The 21,645-nt window shown below is 47.0% G+C and overlaps 3 protein-coding genes across 6 annotated transcripts in view; 2 read left to right on the forward strand and 1 right to left on the reverse strand.

Moving 5' to 3' along the window:
* LOC132461682 (alpha-crystallin A chain-like) overlaps positions 1 to 1,245 on the reverse strand; it is a 2,655-nt gene extending 1,410 nt beyond the window's left edge. The window contains exons 1-2 of the mRNA XM_060056965.1: positions 734 to 1,245; positions 92 to 214 (exon numbers count right to left, since the gene is read on the reverse strand). Coding sequence (XP_059912948.1) covers positions 92 to 214; positions 734 to 1,057 — 447 coding nt within the window. The 5' untranslated portion in view covers positions 1,058 to 1,245. The remainder of the gene's footprint in view (positions 1 to 91; positions 215 to 733) is intronic.
* Positions 1,246 to 4,322: 3,077 nt separating this feature from the next.
* On the forward strand, positions 4,323 to 7,479 carry LOC132461388 (cilia- and flagella-associated protein 54). The gene is made up of 8 exons (XM_060056479.1): positions 4,323 to 4,576; positions 4,757 to 4,862; positions 4,987 to 5,136; positions 5,676 to 5,841; positions 6,071 to 6,129; positions 6,245 to 6,388; positions 7,071 to 7,378; positions 7,476 to 7,479. Exons 1-8 carry the CDS (start codon positions 4,419 to 4,421, stop codon positions 7,477 to 7,479), a joined length of 1,095 nt encoding a protein of 364 aa, XP_059912462.1. The 5' UTR covers positions 4,323 to 4,418.
* cfap54 (cilia and flagella associated protein 54) overlaps positions 7,463 to 21,645 on the forward strand; it is a 29,655-nt gene continuing 15,472 nt past the window's right edge. For 3 of the 4 annotated variants that reach the window (XM_060056967.1, XM_060056969.1, XM_060056968.1), the window contains exons 1-30: positions 7,660 to 8,230; positions 8,566 to 8,670; positions 8,772 to 8,884; positions 9,104 to 9,218; positions 9,409 to 9,488; positions 9,811 to 9,936; positions 10,166 to 10,307; positions 10,863 to 10,912; positions 11,288 to 11,398; positions 11,937 to 12,111; positions 12,207 to 12,343; positions 12,809 to 12,994; positions 13,300 to 13,392; positions 13,892 to 14,080; positions 14,634 to 14,770; positions 15,142 to 15,289; positions 15,421 to 15,576; positions 16,176 to 16,298; positions 16,573 to 16,698; positions 16,938 to 17,040; positions 17,306 to 17,386; positions 17,496 to 17,622; positions 18,102 to 18,203; positions 18,476 to 18,673; positions 18,860 to 18,990; positions 19,201 to 19,325; positions 19,675 to 19,890; positions 20,189 to 20,364; positions 20,797 to 20,932; positions 21,240 to 21,357. In XM_060056967.1, coding sequence (XP_059912950.1) covers positions 7,816 to 8,230; positions 8,566 to 8,670; positions 8,772 to 8,884; positions 9,104 to 9,218; positions 9,409 to 9,488; positions 9,811 to 9,936; positions 10,166 to 10,307; positions 10,863 to 10,912; positions 11,288 to 11,398; positions 11,937 to 12,111; positions 12,207 to 12,343; positions 12,809 to 12,994; positions 13,300 to 13,392; positions 13,892 to 14,080; positions 14,634 to 14,770; positions 15,142 to 15,289; positions 15,421 to 15,576; positions 16,176 to 16,298; positions 16,573 to 16,698; positions 16,938 to 17,040; positions 17,306 to 17,386; positions 17,496 to 17,622; positions 18,102 to 18,203; positions 18,476 to 18,673; positions 18,860 to 18,990; positions 19,201 to 19,325; positions 19,675 to 19,890; positions 20,189 to 20,364; positions 20,797 to 20,932; positions 21,240 to 21,357 — 4,240 coding nt within the window. In that variant the 5' untranslated portion in view covers positions 7,660 to 7,815. Of the gene's footprint in view, positions 7,603 to 7,659; positions 8,231 to 8,565; positions 8,671 to 8,771; positions 8,885 to 9,103; positions 9,219 to 9,408; positions 9,489 to 9,810; positions 9,937 to 10,165; positions 10,308 to 10,862; positions 10,913 to 11,287; positions 11,399 to 11,936; positions 12,112 to 12,206; positions 12,344 to 12,808; positions 12,995 to 13,299; positions 13,393 to 13,891; positions 14,081 to 14,633; positions 14,771 to 15,141; positions 15,290 to 15,420; positions 15,577 to 16,175; positions 16,299 to 16,572; positions 16,699 to 16,937; positions 17,041 to 17,305; positions 17,387 to 17,495; positions 17,623 to 18,101; positions 18,204 to 18,475; positions 18,674 to 18,859; positions 18,991 to 19,200; positions 19,326 to 19,674; positions 19,891 to 20,188; positions 20,365 to 20,796; positions 20,933 to 21,239; positions 21,358 to 21,645 lie in introns of those variants that run through there. The other variant, XM_060056970.1, reaches the window with a different exon arrangement.

Genomic DNA, 21,645 nt, shown 5'->3' on the forward strand with positions numbered 1-21,645 from the left:
GTCTAAAGTTCAGACTGCTGACTGGAATGTGTCTCCTTATGAATGAGGTTTTAAGAGAACATTTGAGAAACGTGTTTATCAGACGTTGTACCTGTCTCTCCTCGTGCTTGGCGTGTATTGTGATGAAATCGCCGCTGACATTGACTGACAGCTCCTCAGGTGAGAAGTGCTTCACGTCCAGGTAGATGACATAGCGATCCTTTTCCACACGCATCTAGTCACGAAGAGGGAGGGCACACACAGTCACCTTCAACTTGGATGATTCTTTATATATTCTGCCACTCAGTAATACCAATCAAACCCAGGATGAAGTGTCGATAATGCTACACAAATAATTATAAATGCATACAATATGCCGTTGTAAGTTCAGAAAATACAATCCCGCAACTACTTTGATTATTCTGTATCTGATTTCCTAAACATCACATCACACCTATTAACACCTGCCCGTAAAATCGATGTCCCGGTGAAGTAGTTTTTTCATTTTTTCTTTATTAATGCTTAAAAGTCTATGATGACTCAATCTATGAATCATTTGACTGTTTGTCCATGAACTATATACTGTAAAATATTATTTCAGGACGACTCCAACATCCGGAACAACTGCAGTGTGCTCACTGTACTCTTCGGAAGTCAACATTTTAACTTCCTTTTCATCTTCACAATCTAACAAAACATATGAAATAGTATGACTAGCCTTATGGTTATGAGTTCTTGGTCCCGGAGCGTTTACCTCGGTGAGGCCGTTCTCGGGCCAGTTGAGCCAGCGCTGGGTCATGGGTCGCATCCAGGGCAGGGGAAGGGAGAAGGGCCAACTGAGGGGCCAGTCGGAGAGGGACTCCACGGAGGCCAGGTCAGCCAGGCGAGGGTTGAAGGCCCGGCGGTACCACGGGATCTGGATGGGGATGTCCATGACGAGGGTCCGAGTGAGAGAAGGACTGGTGAGGAGATGGAGGTGGTGGAGGTCCTGGTGCTTCTTTCTTGTGGTTCTGTTGGTCCAGGGATGGAAGCAGCCAGAGGAAGAGCTAATGTGTTGTTGGTGCCGCTCCGGGGCCATTTATAGCGCTGACCTGACCCCTCCCTGCTGGTTCTGACCCAGTCAACACACACATGCACACACACCAAAACACACACACACACAAACACACACACACACAAACGTGTGTGTGTGCGCATACATGTACACATACACAAACACACGCACGCAGCCACGCACACAAACACAGACGCTGCCAAGAGTCTGTGCTTTCTAGAACAATGATGTCAACTGTTCATCCCTGTTCCTTTCCTCTGTCTAGCTGTGACTGGTTCTCTCTCTCTCTCTCTCTCTCTCTCTCTCTCTCTCTCTCTCTCTCTCTCTCTCTCTCTCTCTCTCTCCCGGCCTCCCCCCACCCTTTCTCTCTCTCTCTCTCTCTCTCTCTCTCTCTCTCTCTCTCTCTCTCTCTCTCTCTCTCTCTCTCTCTCTCTCTCTCTCTCTCTCTCTCTCAGTCAGGAATCTTGCTGATGCCCCTCTGATCATAGCCCAGGAAATGCCTCCTGTCTGGTTCAATGGTGTGTGTCCGTATGAAAGTGTGTGTATCCCTTTGTGCTTGTTTGCGTGTGTGTATGTACTTGTGTGTGTGCGTATGTGTGATTGGGTGGTGGAGGGAATGTTGCCAGAGCATTAGTCTAGCAGGCACTGGCTGCCAGAGGCTTTGTGCTGCTCTGTGGGACGGATGGACAGACTAATGGGAAGTGATGAGTTTGTATGGGACAGCATTAGCCACCACTGGGAACCTGTGTGATCTGTCTGATTAAATGATACGAAGCCTACACACACACGCACACCCACACACACAAAAAACACACGCACGCACACACGCAAATACACACACGCACATTGTTGCGATGTTTGTGTGATGTCTGGTATCTAGATAGATTGGCTGTATTTGACAGCCCTGCCTAATCTTATTTCAGTGCAGAAGTCTTAGTTGTCTCACCGTATGCTCTGGAGAGTTGTTGTTGCTTTACATTTAGCAGACAAAGCAATATGTCATAACGAGCAGGTGGGGCGATGCCAACAGGTAGACCGTGGACGTTTAGGCTCGGACATAGAACTGGACATCAATACCCTATCACTGTACCCTAAGACTATGCATCATACATTATACACACTAAATGTATGAACCATAGTCTGCATATAGTTACTTTAGTCTATTGTTTACACTTTGATTTGACTTTTTAACTTTTTAATATTTTTTGTATAATCTGCTACAGAGCTGAATTTATATTTATTAATTTACCAGGTACTGGAGCAAGAATAAAAAAGCTTCACAAGCACAAACAACTTGCATGTAGACAAGCACGTAAACATTACATGTGAAGAAATGATGTCGAAAAGGTTTTTAATTTGAGATTAATCTAATTAACTAGAGGACCAAATTCCCTCCTATTATGTGTAGCCTATCTCAAGTTAATACTAGGAACGCCTATTTCTCTCTTATCACATTTTTTAACCCAAACAGGATAAAGTCACATCATTTGAGGCAGTATTTGACGGCGGTCAAATTACATTTTCTATCATTTTAAAATTCTCCATATCTGATATTGAAGAAGAGATCATCCAGTAGTATATTACATTTGTTTCATTTGCGTTTAAAGGAAAGGTGGTTTTTATGTGAGGTAAAACTTGAAAATATAGGGATCATAAAAGATACTAGTATTTAAAGATTCAAGAGTAAGTTCCCTCCAGATTTGATATCGTAGTAGACTAAATCCTCCCGAACTATTTTACTGTGGTTTCTTCTGCTAAACTTAGAAGGAAAGGTTTTTATGTTTTTTGTTATTGGCGCGAGGCACCACCACTATGAAGCAACACCGCCCGGCAGCGGGCGGTGGGTAGCGGGCGGTGGGCAGCGGGCAGCCGGCAGCAGGCGGCGGGAAGCCGGCAGCGGGCAGCCGGCAGCAGGCGGCGGGAAGCCGGCAGTGGGCAGCCGGCAGCGGGCAGCGGGCAGCCGGCAGCGGGCAGCGGGCAGCGGGCAGCCGGCAGCGGGCAGTGGGCAGCGAGCGGTTCAGTCTACTTCAGATTGATGTGGAAGAACAAGAGACGTCGGAGGACCCGACGCAGTTGTTTGTGATTCATAATATCGTCTGGAGGCGCGCACAGCTTTTGGCTGGGATATATTATATGATATAGATTATATGATATAGATATATAAGCTTCAGGACTGTAACGCAATTGTTGTACACTTCTTTGTTATTTGGATAACCGTTCTGCTGTTGGTGTTAAGGCGCATAACACGTCGGACTCTGGTTTCTGGTATTTCCACAACGAGACTCGTAGTGGGGGTTATCTCAGCCATGGTTGAGAAGGAATTGGGGGAAAGGAACTTTGGCTTTCACTCCCTGAACTACTCGAACCAGGACATGGCTGAGAAAGGGATTGTTGCCAGCGATTGTCTCCCGCTTGAGCCCCGCTTCCCGCTCCCCGGTGCCCGCTGCCGAGGGACCACCGCCTCGGCGCTGCCCACTGCCGTGGTGGTGAGAAGAGGGGCTCAAGCGGGAAACAATTGCGGGCAACAATCCCTTTCTCCTCCATGTCGTGGTTCAGTCTACTTCAGATTGATGTGGACGTGGAAGAACCAGAGACGTCGGGGAACCCAACGCATTCGTTAGAGATTCATAATATCGTACAGCTTTTGGCTGTGATAATATATATTATATGATAGATGTCTATGTATAATATGATATTATTTAGATACAGAGCTCCAGGACTCCCGCCGGAGCACCCGGAGTGTTCTAGAATATTACAGAACACGGCCAAAGGCTGTGTGCGCCTCGCCGTTGCGATACATCCACTGTAAACAGAGCGCATGATACCGTGGCCGCAAGCTGCTCAGGGCCACACCCCCACCCTCCTCCTTGACCCGCCTCTCTCCTCCTCATTTGCATTAAAGCTACAGACACCGAAACAGCGTGTTAGGGTTAGGGGAAAGCTCAATGTGCGACTGGCTCGTAGTGGCTGTAACTCTGCACCACGGCTGAATTTAGGGACGTCTACAAATACTGTGTTAGGGGCCCGCTAATATCGATATTAAAGCATCCATAAAGTAGCATGCCATGGGACCTTTAAAAGTCAATTTAGACCTAGATTGAAGATGTATTATAAGAAGTCGTTGACACGATCTAGAGTTTTGATCTTTAGAGTTTATTTCTGTACCTACACACCGTCCTCCGACAGGTACAAGAAGAGCGTCAGGCTGCGGTGAGATGCGGCTCCTTACCACGTGAGCAGGTCAGACCTGCTGTATCAGCGACGTGCGTCGTTTCCTTGGTGACGGGGTCCGCTTGGCCTCAACCCCAAACATAAACACCGGCCGTGTGGAAAATAAATTGAATAGATATTCGTATTAAAACATTGAATAGTACTTGGTGGTGACATGGGCACCAAAACAGACCTCCCAGCTTCCTATTATGGCAACATTGACGGAAAGAACCCAGTCGTACGGTCGTTTAAACAGGAGATTAATTCGTTTTTGGCGCTAATGAAACGGATTACTTCCTTACCCATTCTGGAAAATTGCGCATACGCGAAAGGGTAAGGGAAACATAATATCAACATTATTGTCAACAATACTTTAATTTACAAATAGCCTCACTAAACTGTAACATAAACTATAGGCTATAATTAATGTTACTTATTGCTTGAAATAATTAGTGTCTGTTAGCTAGTCCAAGTTTCTGTAAAGTCTTTATCATCGTTTTTTTCTCCCCAAAGGGTTCAAACTCTGGTGGAAATATGGAAGAAGTACAAACCCCGTTTGCCGTTGGTTTTCTACTACGAACATGTGGTGCAAACGGCAGATTTTCTCCTTTCATTGAAGGTCAACAGATGATTCAAATTTCTCTTTCTATGTCCGATTGAGTAAGCGTTCTTGCTTTCATGGTCAACATAACATCGCACTGCCCTTTATAAGATCCTGTCCTCTCCCCCCCCTCTGCCCTTAGCTGTACCACCTAGCCATGTGGCAGGGCTACAGCCTCTCCCTGACGGACCTCACCCAGGTCAACGTAGGGGAGACCACCGACCTGGAGTGCTTCAGGGAGGCCTGCTTCCCCATAGGCTTCCAGTCGGAACAGGCCCAGCTGAGGATGAAGGTAGACGGGCGGGCGACTTGTGTTATGGAGCAACACGTACAATTTGGACTTTAGTTCACCAGTCATTTTTGAAGTGCACTTTTTATCCATCTATCAGTGGCTTTTAGATACATGTCATGAATGAGCAGGTGGGAGTTTAGGGCTTCTTAAAAAATGCCTCAGAACCAGGAGCTTAAGCTTAAGGCTGGGAGGCTTGACCGCACACAGACTGGACTTACTGTCACCAATTTGATGTTATAAATAGTTTAAACTGAACTGGCTTTCAGCCATTTTTTTGCTTCTGTGGAATGTGTGTGTGTGTGTTTGTATGTGTGTGTGTTTGTGTGTGTGTGTGTGTGTGTGTGTGTGTGTGTGTGTGTGTGTGTGTGTGTGTGTGTGCGTGTGTTTGTGTGTGTGTGTGTGTGTGTGTGTGTGTGTGTGTGTGTGTGTGTGTGTGTGTGTGTGTGTGTGTGTGTGTGTGTGTGTGTGTGTGTGTGTGTGTATTTGGGGGTGAGGGACTGCCTCTACTTGTCTCTAATGTATCTCTATGTGCCTCCTAGGTCCGTGCTCTGCTCGGCTATGTCCAGTGTGTGTTGGAGCAAGAGAGGGCCGGCCGCGTCCTGACCCGGGAAGGTTTCCGCCAGCTGCTGCACATGCTCCGACTCACCCGCCTCATGATGCAGGCCTGCCAGCCGTACGAGCACCTGAGCTGGCTTCTGTACAATGGTACGCCATCACTTTGCTGCCGACATGAACGTGGGGTTTGGGAAATGTGGTGTGGAAAATTGGTGTTGTTGTTGTGAGCAGAGCTTCCCAAAAAAATTTGAATGTGATTCTGCTTGTTTATGATGTAATTATTTATCGTTTTTATTATTATAATCATTATGCTATTTGATCCTAGTTTCCCCTCTTGAATGTAATGTGTAGCTGATCCCTGCTCTGCCATCTTTGACAGGTTCACTGTGCGTGTACGACATCTGTCGCTACCTGATGAGTGCTAACTGCAGTGCGCAGGTTTGTCGCCCACAAAATACAACTGTTGAACCCTGCATGAGCCTCGACCCGATCAGCCCCCCGGATGAATTAACAGTGAGAATATCAAAGTCATAAGTTGTTGTGTGGACCACAGGCCCTGGAGTTCCTGCTCTGGGCCAGCATCTGTTTAGAACTGTCCGTCACCCTGGCGACCACAAAGTTCCTGCCCTGGAAAACAACCCTCTACTGCGCCGTCTGCCAGTGCCACTATGACAGCGGCGCCCCCAGAAAGGCAGAGGTAGAGAGGACTCTTACTCATGACTCTGAACTAGGGCTGGCTATTGCCAGGTACCTCACAATTCAATTCAATTCGATTCTTTAGGTCTTGATTCGATTCGATATTCATTTGATTCGATTTGATTTGATATTGATCCAATTGCTTCGATATCGATTCAATAATACTTGCAGATGACAAAAATACATAAATATTATTTAGAATTAACCATTTCATTGTGCTTTAACTAGCAAAAAGGGAATACGCCATTTTATATTATTCTTCCTGAGATAAACTTGCAGCTTAAAAGTAATAATCATAACAGGGACAAATGTAAAAGGGCATGTACATTTAAGCATACTCGCTTCTAGATTATAATGAATGAGTATGCTTCATTTTTTTTTTTTATGGAAATAATCGTTTTCAAAAAAATTCTGAATCGAAATTGAATCGAGAACAAATAAATTGCAGTGCATCGATGAATCGATATTTTGACCCAGCCCTACTCTGAACGTCTTACTCTGAATAGGGATTCAGGATGCAGTTGTAATGCATTTGAGTGCGAACATAGCGAGATGTATTTTTCCCCTCACTTCGACTAGGATTCAAGTCTGTTTTGGACATTAAAATTCCAAATCATTACTTGGTTTTTGGGCTTAATGAATTCATTGAGGGTTGCTACATGATGTGCTGTGTGGGTATGCAGGCGTTTGCCAGGAGAGCTCTGGGGAAGGTGAACGAGCTGGCCAGGTTGGAGGATGTAGAATGTCACAACGGAGGTCCTCTCACTGCAGATACTCAGAGGACCTATAGAGAGGCTTGCATCAAGGCAGGGCTCACGCACACACACACACACACACACACACACACACACACACACACACACACACACACACACACACACACACACACACACACACACACACACACACACACACACAAACACGTGCACCAAAACAAATGTACACTTAGAATCAGACGGACGTGCGCACACACTCACATCGGCACAAACTTGTGTGCAGCCAAACACATATACACACACACACACAAACGCGAGCATATATATATAAATAAATCCTGTGCTGTGGTGTTGAGGGCGTCCATTAAACAGGTGATGAGGTGTGTGTGGTTATGTTTTGCAGCTGTCCGTCATGGTGTTCAAGAATACAGCTTTTGAGTCGAGACCCCCTGTAGTGTCTGGAGACCAACTACTGACGACCCGGTCCGACAGGTGCCAGGTAGCATACCATGACATCACTATGATCACATATACCTCGGGTTCTCTCTAAGGTAAAAAGGTGCTTAAGTGAGTAATTCTGCGTTCTCTTGTAGATAATTCGTCAGATAGGTCAGGTGCAATTTAGATTATTTCCCCTCTCATTTTCTCTCTCACTCCTCCTTTCTTTGTCCCTCTTTCTGTCACATCTCTCGTCTCGTCTCTCTCTCCTACTATGTCGTGCTACATCTCTCCCTCTCCCTCCGTCTCTCTACCTCTGTGTCTCCCACTCCCACTCCCCCCCAACCCCCCTGTCTCCCCTCTCTCTCTCTCTCTCTCTCTCTCTCTCTCTCTCTCTCTCTCTCTCTCTCTCTCTCTCTCTCTCTCTCTCTCTCTCTCTCTCTCTCTCTCTCTCTCTCTCTCTCTCTCTCTCTCTCTCTCTCTCTCTCTCTCTCTCCAGGGGCGGCGGAACCCTACAGGGCGGCTGCTGGGGGAGCTGTTTGAGAGCTGTGGTGCGGCCTGCTTCCTGGCCCTGCTGGAGGCCCTGTGGGACGGACGCCCGCTGCTGCCCACCCGGGCCCTGCAGGAGGAGCCAGAGACACAGGGGGCGCTCTTGGAGATCTTCTCCGCCGGCATCAGCATACTCTCTGGTGAGCGGTGGTCCAGTTGTCAGGGGGTGGCTTTGACTCCCAGCCAGGAAGGTTCTGGGTATCTGCGGCCTGACCTGTAGGCCTCCTTCAACAAACTGGCCTCGTCTAAACGGAAAGAAGCAGGAGATTTAGGACACTTTGGTGTTATGTGTCTGCTCATTGACGTAATAGGGATATAAAAACACACGTGCACAACGGTAGATGAACACGGTAGTCAAACCAAGCTGCTCTGATTCTAGTTCAAAGTCGCAGGTTATAGTTTGCACAACTGCTGAGGTTCTAGGACCACTAATAAGTTCCATGTCCATTGTGTGGTGGTTGTCTTTTGTGCTAAGGAGCCAGCGGCGTGAAGGGCCGTAAAGATGTGGACGGCGAACCCTGGCTCGGGTGCTTCTCTGCTCTGACAACAGAATCCAGTCAACTGGAGCTGGCCGTTTCAGGTCAGCCTCTTCTGGATGCAGAGCTCTGGTTTTGTTGGACACTTAGCAGTGATCTTTACAGTCTAAAGACAGAGTCATGACGGGGATCATGTGGTTCCCAGGACAAAACACAGTGTGTTTGGCGTCGGCCCTGAGGTTCATTGAGCTGCTGTTCCACTATGAGCAACACAGCATGTTCACAACACTGGCACGACACATGCAGCACGCGCTGCAGGTGAGTAACGCAGACACGCGCATACACCCACACACACATGCAGTGTGTGTTCTGTCTATTTCTCACTTAATTGCTTATCTGCCTTTGAACGTGTTTGTGTGTGTGTGTGTGTGTGTGTGTGTGTGTGTGTGTGTGTGTGTGTGTGTGTGTGTGTGTGTGTGTGTGTGTGTGTGTGTGTGTGTGTGTGTGTGTGTGTGTGTGTGTGTGTGTGTGTGTCAGGGCATGGAGGGCCGGTTATTTAGGAAGGCAGAATCTGAGCTTTCTTTGCTTGAAGGTTTAGTTTGTCTGCAGTCTGCCCAGAAGACTCGCTCAAAAGAGGATCACACACCCAATGGTAGGAAAGGAACATACACCTCCTGATTTTACCACATCTAACTAATTACTAGTCTATTTACATTGGTAAATCTTCATGTGTGGTTGACCTACATCTCTTCGGTTTTCTTCTCCCCACTCTTTTCCTATTGTCTCCTTTCCTCCCCCCTCCTCTTCTCCCCCCCCCTCTTCTCTACCTGTGTGCTGAGCAGACACGTTTGGGGTGGTCCTCAGTGAAGAGTGCTTTGGCATGTTTGAGGTCTTGCATCAATGCGTCTGCAGCTCTGCTCAGGTAAGTCTGCAGTTTTATGGCTCATTTTCAAATAAGGTCTTCATTAGTGTTGAAGTTTATATGCATGTATGAGTATGTTTTCCAATAATCATAAATGTGGTGGGCTGTATTTGTGTGTGTGCATTTTTGCGCACGTGCCTGTATTTGTGTGTGTGTGTGTGTGTGGGCGTATGTGTGCGTGCCTGTGTGTGTGTGTGTGTGTGTGTGTGTGTGTGTGTGTGTGTGTGTGTGTGTGTGTGTGTGTGTGTGTGTGTGTGTGTGTGTGTGTGTGTGTGTGTGTGTGTGTGTGTGTGTGTGTGTGTGTGTGTGTGTGTGTGTGCAGGATGTTTGGCCAGACAGGGATCTTGTGCTGGCTGCTGTGTTGAATCTGTGGGCCAGGCTGAAAGCCCTGTTTCAGAGTACTGAGCTCCAGCCCTTGCACTCCAAACACTATTCTGAACACCCAAAGGTATGGGCTCCCAGTGGGGTTGGACATTTATCTATGCCGTCATCCAGCTTTGTGCTGTATAAACAGTGCAATACAAATATAAATAATTTGTATTCTGGTGAATAGTAATAATAGTTTACAGGGCACACAACATTTTTTAATTTTCCCTTATTGAATGTGTGTGGTGTGTGTGTGTGTGTGTGTGTGTGTGTGTGTGTGTGTGTGTGTGTGTGTGATATGGTATGTATAGTTGCTATGGTGTCTGTGGGCTCTGTATGAAGTGGCCTCAGCCTGTGACCTGGCCTCCACTGACTGCCTAACCACCGGGGAGCTGACCTTCAGACTGGCACTACTGCTGGAACACACTGCCAATCACAACAAACAAACCAGTGGTAAGACACACACACACACACACACACACACACACACACACACACACACACACACACACACACACACACACACACACACACACACACACAAACCCACACATACACACAAACAAACACACATACACACTCCCACAAACAAACACACACACACACGCGCACACACACACACACAAACAAACACACACACACCACACAAACACACACACACAAACACAAACAAACAAACACACACATACACACGAGCGCACACACACACACACACACACACACACACACACACACACACACACACACACACAGAAACACATATACAGACGCACACACACACACACACACACACACACACACACACACACACACACACACACACACAGACACACACACACACACACACACACACACATGCACAGATATGTCCCCCCATACACACAAACACCAAAAAATAAAACTCACACATCCCACACCTAATTACTAATGGAGTGAACAGCACTATCTGATGGTGTAGTCCCTCATCCCCATCTTGTGACATTGTCGGCTCTCTTCCTCTCAATCCAGCCTGCCGTGACGAGGGAGCTGTGGAGCCTTCTGCCCGGTCCATCCTCAAGGTAATCTGTCTACTGACTGCTCGGTCACCGTCACCAAATATATAGGTTATAAAAGTCCTGTCAGTTCAAAAGTGTGTTCATTTCTACTTCATAATAGTCTATTTCTACTTCGTAAATCTCTTTTTTTTATTTGTGTGTGCGTGACGCGTGTGTGTGTGTGTGTGTGTGTGTGTGTGTGTGTGTCTGTGTGTGTGTGTGTGTGTGTGTGTGTGTGTGTGTGTGTGTGTGTGTGTGTGTGTGTGTGTGTTCGTGTGTGTGTGTGTGTGTGTGTGTGTGTGTGTGTGTGTGTGTGTGTGTGTGTGTGTGTGTGTGTGTGTGTGTGTGTGTGTGTGTGTGTGTGTGAGTGTGTGTGTGTGTGTGTGTGTGTTCTAACAGAGGCCCAGCGGGGAGCTCCTCCACATGATGTGTGAGGTGGCAGAGAGGGGTCTGGATGCCCTGAGCAGGGGCTGGGCTTCTCTACCCGACCAGGCCGAGTCCATCGACCAGGTAGATCACACAACATGAAACATAATGCAACCCATTATTGCCCCATGTCAATCTATCTAGCAAATGGGATATGTTGCCAACTGCTAAGAACACTATAGCAATACACTTTTTGCTACGCCAGAAAAACACCCGCAGACTATTCGGTGCATTATTATATATGTAGCTTAAAGGAGACATGTTATACCACCAGTTGTGAGTGTGATTAGCCTTACAAGCCGTTTCGAAAATCTAGTGATGTCATATGGGGCAGATTTTCGAAACGGCTTGTAAGGCTAATCACACTTACACCTGGTGGTATAATATGTCTCCTTTAAGCCCTCTTATGTGCAAGGAAGAACTCATTTTCTCTCTCATTTTGTTTCATTGTTTCAAAATCATCTTGGCTTTGACGTAAAATATATATTTTTAAGTGATGTATAATTCATTCATTTCATTTTGATTTTTTTGCTCAATATATTTAGTCTTCAATTTCTATGTTGAGCCTCACAAACAACTAAGCCATACTTTTTTGTGTCTTTTTTTCTTTTACGCCTCACAGAAATCTCCAAGCCCGGAGGAAAGGCAGGGAACCGCCAGTGAAGAAGCAGAAAGGAGAACTAGACTGTGTCTAGAGCGACCCGGTGCGCTGTCCCGGACCGCCTTGGACCTGAACCTGGAGCTCCTCAAAGCCCACCACAGGGCCTCTCTGAAGAGACTGCGGCTCCACCCGGAAGGTCAGAGCCGCTACCACCATGCTACAAACAACAAAATAGAATACTTTGCAACAAAATGACTCACAGTGGGGGTCTTGTTCTGTGGTTCTTTCTAGGTGGGTCTGAAGATGATCTTCTGGATCGGATAAGGAATAACAAGGTGTCCAGGGCTATCTTTCTGACTCAGAAAGCCTTGGTGGTGCACGGCGATATGGAGCCAAACAGGACTAACAAAACCAAAAGTTTACTGGAGGTAACCACACTAAATGCTTTTCTGTAGCTAAACTAAACCAAACTAAGTTACCAGAGGTAACCACACTAAATGCATTTCTGTAGCTAACCTAAACCCAACCCAGTCTACCCGGGGTAACCACACTATATGCATTTCTATAGCTAAAATAAACCCAACCAACTTAGCTGAGGTAACCACACTAAATTCCTTTCTGTAGCTTAACTAAACCAAACCAAGTTTACCTGGGGTAGCCAAACTTAATGTCTTGCTTTAGATAAGCTAAACTAAACTAAACCTAGTTTAATTGAGGTAACCAAACTTAGCATCTTTCTTTAGATAGCTAAACTAACTAAACTAAAGCTACAAAACCAAAAGTTTACTACATGTAAAAACTGATCCTGAACAAGTAAACTCACCAAAAATAAGCTAAGGAGTTTTAAAGTTAAAAGGAGGCTTTAATTCATTCATTTGAATTCCTTCCTGCAGCAAGCCGTGGTCCTGATAGAGAAGGCTGAGGTGGAGGAGAGGAGGTCGCTCAAACCCAGAAAACCTCCGCCCTCCGCCGGACAGGAGGAGAGCCCAGACGACGGACCTCCACCCGCACCACTCCTTCTGTCCAGCACCAACCACAGCCTGAGCTTCATGCCGGCGCCCTACCACACCAACCAGCAGGTGACATGAGGCCGCGCGGGGAACACACTCACACATCCTTTACATCAGAAACATAGCAGTGAATGATGTTGCTGGTGATTGAAATTCAGTTCAGCGGTACATCTAGATGGACTTCTCTGGTACCTATTCCCATGATGCATTTCTTTCCCCCCAGATCCCCGCCCATGTCCAAACCCTAATCTAGATGTTACCATTTCAACCCTCACACCTACATTTTAACCGCCTCATTGGAAATAATAAGTACTGGGGGGGGGCTCCATCCAGTAGCCACCTTTTGAGATGTTTTGTTTCCTGTTTCCTGTTAGGTGTGCTGGTACCAGATCTGTGGGCATGCGGCGACCACGATCGACCTGAGGGTTCGTCTCGGAGACCATAGCCTTCAAGGCACCGGACATTTGGTATGTAGCTGGTTCTCCTAGCCACCGGATTAATGTGCTGTGTGTGTGTGTGTGCGTGTGTGTGTGTGTGTGTGTGTGTGTGTGTGTGTGTGTGTGTGTGTGTGTGTGTGTGTGTGCGTGTGTGTGTGTGTGTGTGCGCGTGCGTGCGTGCGTGCGTGCGTGCGCGCGTGCGCGCGCGTGCGCGTGCGTGCGTGCGTGTGTTTGTAAATTGACTTAGTCCTTGAGAAGGCGTAAAATAAACTTGCATTTACTACTAGCAGTATATTTATGAATGAGCAAGAATGAGTATCTTGCTCAAGGGTCAAACTTTTGACTGTCAAACTTTTCACCGCACTGTTTCTATGTATATTCAGCAATGTCATTATGCGTGTTTTGCATTTCTATGTATTGTGTGTGTATTTACATGTGTAAATATGTGTGGTCAGGCGTGTGTGTCATTCTCCCTGTGTTTAGGTAAATACATCGGTATGTATTTGCATGGCTTTCCTTGCCCCTGCAGGTCCCAGTGGTGGGTGGTCAGTGTCAACTGACTGTCGAGGGGCTGGAGCACAACCAGAAGTATGTGTTTGCAGTGGCGGCCTACGGCAGCCAGGGAGCCCTGTTGGGCAATGCCATCGGACAGAGCTCAAGGCCCATGTTGGCCTCCATTCCTCTGCCTACGCTCTCCACCTGGGCACTCCTGGCACAGGTACACACTAGATACAAACACACGGTGGGATGTGTATAGTCACGCAGTAGGCTGGTAGAACGAGACCGCGTTCGTGTGAACAAAACATTCCTCAACAATCGACTGTATTGATTTTATAAGATCAATGCATATTGCCTATCGGTAAAAAATCCTCACTGAACATCAAGAAGAGTAGTTGAAGGCCTACATTACAAATCAATCAAATTAACTATGAACACAGTCGTAGAAAATATGGTTTCATACACTACTTTCTGAGAACTAATCAGAGACAGAACATGATGATCTAAGTGAAAATAATGGTGTACAGTGTGCTACGGAATTTAACATGGTTTTGACTAGGTCCACATAGAGTAGTGAAGTGAACACTGCGCACATGAGAGAAAGATCATTTATGGACTGGTGTAGTCTGACTTTAGTTATCGTTGATAGGGAGGTGAAGGTTCATCATTTCTGGGTGTTAGAATCAAGAGGAGCAAGAAGAAAAGAAAAAAAAGACAAAATGTTACAATGTACGGTACTGTATTGTTTTTTGCTTCACTCTACTGTCCTTCAGGTGGCGTTTGAGACGGAGCAGTTTGCTGTGGCTAAGAGAGCCTGTGGTGAGCTGTGGAACCACTTCACCCAGTCTGACAGCCCCCAGCAAAGCCCAGAGACCCACAGCAGCACTCAGACCAACCTCTCACCCACTGGGTGAGATATATTACAGCTGGGACCCCAGTACAAAAGAGAGAGCTCTGATTTATAACAAAATGATAGACAATGATATCAATCAGACAAATTTAAGGAAAAAGGGAATTAGATCAACTGTAAGAACATTGTAAAAAGATTTAATATAATATAAAGAAAAAGTCTTGAAGGAAACTCAACTATTGGCGATCGTTGAGTTTTGAATCACCATTTAATTTGTCTTGGATGTATTCTTCTTTTTTACTTTTGTACCTCATTTATTTAATCCTTTGTTTACTTTAATTTCCCTGTTTCATTACCTGTACATAAAGATGCTTTATAAATATCGGTATCATTCAAGATTCAATAAGTAATACTGACCTCCCACTCAATAGGCTCAATGTGGAGAGGCTAGAACGTTCCTCCCCTCTCCTCCTCCGATGGTTTCTGTCCTCAGTCTTCATAGAGACAGACATCAATGTCCAGCAGGGGGCTCTCTTCTGTGACTCGCTCAGCGAGAAGGGCCTGCACATCTGGGCACAGGTGTGTTCTTTCCGTGACTTTGGCTTATTTGCATTAGCTAAGCTCTATTTTAGTTGAGTTTGGCTTTGTTGTCGTTCAGCTCTATAAAAAGGACAAGGCAGTTGACAGACATATCTGTGCTGTGCATGCAGAATGCCCGACTAGCTGAGTGTGAGCGTTTGCTGCTGGCCGTGGACGTGGGCCGGTGGTGCGGTGACAGCTCTGCAGCCCTGCAGGCGGTGGTGAGCTGCTACGGCCTGCTGGCCCCTCTCATCTACCATCAGGTTGTGTGGGAGCCCATGGTGCAGGTGAGGCTAACGCCATGCTATGCTACTCGACCTCAACCAAACCTCTGCTTTGCTCTATCGGTAACCCTCCTGTCAGATGTTGACAGGTTCGCACGTGGTTTCGGGTGTGAACTAGCCTGGCTATTGCCAGACCAAGCTCGATCGTAGATCTTGGGAAGCTGCCGTCATTTTCCTCAGCAAAAGAGGCGTGATCAACGGGCCCAGTTCAACTGACTCTGTACGCGATTGGCTGCTTGCCGTCACTTCCCTGTCGTCAATGTGTTATAACAGCCAATAGCGCGCCAAGGGGAAAAGCCAGCTTGGTGATTGGCTCCCGCAAAAACGTATCGGAAGCAGAAAGAAATGTATTGCTCTTCTCCAGACCCTTGTGCAGGGCGAACTCAATGGGCGGGGCTACCCAGTCTAGGTGTGAACCCTGCTATTATGCAGTCTAATCTGTAGGGATCCTTAAGAAAATGCATGCCTCGTACTCAAAATTCAATAACTTGCTTTGGATATATGTGACTGCTAAATGCCTACATAGTAACATCATAATAGTATGTAATAACAGCCAATAGTTGTACATGGTGTATTACATGGTAATGGATGTGTTCTGCCAGGTGTTGATGAAGTGTATGGCGGTGCTGGAGGAGAACTCAGCTCTTTTTAAAGAGAGGCGTTCTACAGAGACCTCAGAGGCTCTGCTCCTCATGGTCGCCTGCCTCACTTACTACCTCGCCAGGGTAGGTTTGCATTCACTAACTACTTTATCTTGATGTAACACAACAGTCAAGCAACCGATAATCCTATTGTGCTCGATACATTTTTAGGCCTGAATCTTTTGATTATTGGTATTATTGTTATATTATTTAGATTTCATTCACAGTTTTTTTTTTTATGTCAATTTTTACGTCACATTGTCACATTGCGATACTACAAAGTTTCCACCTCTGTCTTAATAAAGTGTGTGTGCTTGCGTGTGTGCGTGTGTATGTGTGTCTGTGTGTGTGTGAGCAGGCGCTTGGGGTGCTGGAGCGCTCCGATGCGTCCCAGGTGATGGAGCGCGGTCAGAAGCTGCTGCAGGGGCTCTACCAGGCTCTGGTGGTCCTGAGCAGGCCCACCGACGGCCCCCGCATGTCCAGGGTAAGCAGACGATAGCAGTGTAGCCCCCGCTCTTCACAACTACTGACCTCCATTACATCTGTGTTCACGACTCCCTAGTTTAATGGATGGGGATACAGAATGAATAACCATTCTATTACCACCGTATTTGATCTTATAAATTATTCCCTTTATGTTGCTCAGCAACTTAACTAAGCGTAACATTTTGTGTGTGTGTGTGTGTGTGTGTGTGTGTGTGTGTGTGTGTGGGTGTGTTTCAGAAACTCATTGCTGCAAGCCATCAAGAGATGGGTCTTCAACTCAGGGGCCTGAGCAGGTACCAAACAGGAGGAGACCCCAAAAAGAACTCTCAAGGAAATGGAGGTGTGTGTACCAACACATATCAACACATACATAGGGCAGGGTCCGGTTTGGACCCCTTTCAATACCACAACCAATACCACTAACTGGGTTTCGGTTCCGATTCCAAATCGATAACATTTTCGGAACCTTACCTAGAGTGGAAACACATTTTTCTAAAATCAGCTTATAAATGACTGAAATTACAACCGTAAACGGCAGGCAGGATCTGGTGCTAGATTGATTCCTCATAAATGACACAGGCCATGGTTACGTTTTGCTGCGACAGCGGGGGTAACGCACACACAGGACCCCATCGGATTCCATCATCTTGTCCTCAACGGCGACCTCGAGAGTGCACACCTCGACGGTAACAACACACTCACGGATACACGCACCCGAAAAAAAGGAAGGAATAAAGCATCTAGCCACAGAAGCTCCCCCGCGGTGCCTCTGACGGGTTCCCCTCCTCCCCCCAGTGATGAAGCTGAGGCGGAAGGTGTTTTTCCTGGAGGTGGTGGTTCTGCACCTACAGAGAGCCATAGCAGCAGACAAGCCTGACCTGGTGGTCCAGTGGGCGACGGACATCTTCGCCTGTGTATTAAAGTACAGTTACTCATATGCTACTGAACTCCTCCTTAGCAGTACGTCAAAGAGTCTAAAATATTAAGCAAGCAAGGGAAAAACTTAACTTAAAGGGGAACCCACATACTATTATCTAATGTTAACTGTTTCATTCATGTGTTGTGAAGAAATTGCCGTCTGCAATATAAACTGCAGTTGGACCATTGACAGTGGAGAAAATAGCCAACTGAACCCTATAATGAGAGGAATCCTCACATTTCAATAGTTACTAGAACTAGTAGCTAGAGGTCATTAGTAACTAGTAATGACTGCAGCTTTCTAAATGGGGCAGTTACTCAAAATCTCTAAGTGGGTAGATGTAGCTAGATGTTACTGGAACCCTAGTATAGATATAACTGTTACATGCTAGATGTGACTAGCTAAATGTAACTGTAACATGCAAACTTAACTGGCTAGGTGTAACTGGAACATGCTAACTGTAATTGGGTTATCTCTCCTAGGAATGACAAGAGTATGGGTCTTTCCACCAAAGGAGTAGAAGCCCCGCCCACTGTATCCCTGAACCCGCCAGGGAAACACAAGAAACACCAGAAGGAGACAGGGTAGTTAGAGTGCACTGACTGTTTGGGCTGGTGTGCACTGACTGTGTGTGTGTGTGTGTGTGTGTGTGTGTGTGTGTGTGTAATGACCTTATGCTGTATGTTTGTATTGTATTATTGTGTGTGTGTGTGTGTGTGTGTGTGTGTGTGTGTGTGTGTGTGTGTGTGTGTGTGTGTGTGTGTGTGTGTGAATTTGCATACGTGGGTATTGGTATGTGTAATGACCTTATGTCTTTGTATGTTTGTATTATTTATGTGTGTGTGTGTGCGTGCAGCGAGGAGCAGGCGGTGGAGGCGTTAATCAAGCGCCTCTCGTACGTGAGGCAGAAGAGCCACCAGCGGCTCCAGAGGAGGTGTCTGTTTGAGGAACAGAGGGTGTGGAGGTCCCAGCTCAACCACCTCATGGCTCAGGCCCACCTGGCCCTGCTGCACAGAGCCCTGGCCCAGCTCCACACACCCGCTGTGCACGAGAGGTGCACACCACCACTCTCCCACACACACACACACACACACCTTCCTTGCTGTCCTCAAATGTTAATTCCTCACAATTTCATTACATTAAATATAATGTTATTTTTAGCATACGAATGTAGTGTAACATTCGGTTTAAAATCCAATTGATAACTGAACTGTTTCTGTGTGTGTATGTCTTTGTTCAGATACAGCCAGTTCCACCCGTGGGCCTTCTCTCTGGCCCGCTCCGGTGTACTGCTGGCCCCTTCGTCACCTCTTGGTAACCATAGAGACCAACCTACCTCCGCCATGTCCATAGACGGGGACAAAGACGAGGGTGAGGGACACATTTATTTAGATGCTGACACAAGTCACACAAAAAGACACAGACAAAAATAAACAAATATAGAAATGAATGAATAGAGTTAATGAAGTGAACTCCATTGTGTGTGTGTGTGTGTGTGTGTGTGTGTGTGTGTGTGTGTGTGTGTGTGTGTGTGTGTGTGTGTGTGTGTGTGTGTGTGTGTGTGTGTGTGTGTGTGTGTAGTGGTCAGTGTGGAGGACAGTAAGGACTCAGACGACGAGCAGCTAGACCACCTGGACCCCCCCATCACGCCTTCTGCTGTCTTGGACTCACTACACAAGGCAGCTCTGTACCTCCGCAGGGCCATGGTACCCACACACCAACACACACATACACGCTACACAAACACTCACACACCATAACCCACATCACACGCACACACATGCACACTCACACACACCACGCCCCCATATTCACACACACACACACACACACACACACACACACACACACACACACACACACACACACACACACACACACACACACACACACACACACACACACACACACAAACAAACACACACAGTGTGCCCACATACATCAAAACACACACACACACAAACACGCAGCAGGCCCGTATACATAAACCCGAGCACACACACATGCACCAGGTTCTGAGGCTTCCCCCCCTCTCATGAGTATGTGTATGTTTAGGTCCTGGCCCACCGGGGGTCCCACTGGGCGTGTCTCCAGTACGCGTGTCGGACGGCCTGGGAGCAGAGCAGCAGCCTGGCTGCTCTGGTGGCCAGGGACCCCAAACCTCCGCCCGCAGCCCCCTGCCCCATCAGCCTGGACCTGCTGGAGTCCACCTTCACCCCCCTACTGGTGGTGGCCACCGACCTGCTGATGGACATGATGGACACACTAGGGGTGGGTGGGACTATAGCACACACACACACACAACGCTCCTTATAAAAATGACAACCGCACGTGAGGTTGACCGTGATCGTGCTTACATCATTAAAGGATGTAAGGATTCGCTTTGAAGGACAAACCAATAAGCACGCGAAAAGATATCGTCCAAGCAGTGAACGTCCATAGGATAGTACATTGAAACCCTTCAAGAAAAAGATGGCGGCCAGGAGGTCAACCAGTGGGCGTGGCCAGGAACGGCAGGCTCTATATCAAGGCCGACCTCATGGTAACATGTGGTGCTCCCTGTCCCCAGCTCTGGAAGGCGTTGGAGGGAGAGGCGAGCCAGGAGGATGTGGAGTCCAGCGTGGGCAGCCAGGCGGACGTACGCTGGGTGCAGACTCTGGTGCTGGACACCCTGGGGCTGCTACACGCCCACGCCAAGTGGGAATCACTGGCCCACTACGCCTTGCTCTTCAGCTGCTTCACGGGGTGAGCAGCCCCGATAGCAGCCCGCACAGCCTGACCGACTCGCTCGACGCCGTCAGCAGCCATGACTGCCTGTGTGTGTAGTGAACAACGTGTGGTTCCTCTAACTGGTGGTTTGGGGTGGTTGGCTGGATGGTGGTTGGCTGGTTGGTTGGTAGAAAGATCAGAAAAAATGATTTTCTTTGTATTACGAGCATAAAATCCCACTTTTCCCATTGACCTTTAGGTGGGATTTTATGCTCGTAATACAAAGAAAATCATTTTTTGGTTCGGTTAGGATCTCAGTGCGTCTCCGTATTGTGTTTTCATGTTATGTCATTCAACTGCTTATGATCAAATCTAGTCCTATCTCATCTGATCTAAAATATTCTAAATCCTAATCTAGTCAATAATAATGTAATCTCATGTGTGTATGTGTGTGTATGTGGTCTCCAGGGGGCGCTACACCCTGCAGGTCAGTCCGCTCCTGATCCACGCCCAGAAGAGACTTCTGGAAAGGGTCGCTGAGTTCAACGGACCCCCTGTTCCCCAACCGCACCACGTCAGGACACAGCGCTACACCGAGACCCCGGTACTCACACATTATCAGTCTGCTTATTATCAGGGATATGACGATGATTGTGGTTATGTTATGATTAGGGACGCACTATTATGTCAATTATAACAGGGATTATCTTTTTTTTTTTGATCATTCATTGTGGGGGAATAAATTAATCGCAACCTTTAACAAGGAGCTAAATGCAGAGGCCAAAATCAACATACAATAAATGTGTAATCAATTGTGCTGCCAAGTTATGAATATGGTCATGGTTTTCATTGTGATCTGATTACGGTCATGGTCATGATTGTGACGAGGTAACTGGTCAAAATCGAACTAGGTAACTTGGAGGAACTACGCAGACTACCAGCTGCTCAGTGGATGGCGGCCTGCATCTCGATCTAAATCTAACAGGCCGCACTCCAAGCTGCACTTTCATGAGGACCACAAGACCAAAGGTTCACGCACACACACACACACACACACACACACACACACACACACACACACACACACACACACACACACACACACACACACACACACACACACACACACACACACACACACACACACACACACACACACACACACACACACACACCATCTTGTTGTTACACCATGGATGAAAGTCTGAAGGTGTGCTTGTACTTATTTTCTTCTGTATGTATGTGTTTCTGTCTGTGTGTATGTGTCGTGTGTCTATATGGTGGATGCCTGTCTGTCTGTCCCTGTCTGTGTACGTC

This window comes from Gadus macrocephalus, chromosome 7, assembly GCF_031168955.1.
Source record: "Gadus macrocephalus chromosome 7, ASM3116895v1".
Taxonomy (NCBI): domain Eukaryota; kingdom Metazoa; phylum Chordata; class Actinopteri; order Gadiformes; family Gadidae; genus Gadus; species Gadus macrocephalus.

Excerpts from the sequence above, each read along its gene's own strand:
- LOC132461388 (XM_060056479.1), top strand. The coding sequence starts at position 4,419 with ATGGGCACCAAAACAGACCTCCCAGCTTCCTATTATGGCAACATTGAC. Across the intron at positions 4,863-4,986 it reads ATTTTCTCCTTTCATTGAAG|CTGTACCACCTAGCCATGTG; the intron begins GTCAACAGATGA and ends CTCTGCCCTTAG. Across the intron at positions 5,137-5,675 it reads AGGCCCAGCTGAGGATGAAG|GTCCGTGCTCTGCTCGGCTA; the intron begins GTAGACGGGCGG and ends TGTGCCTCCTAG.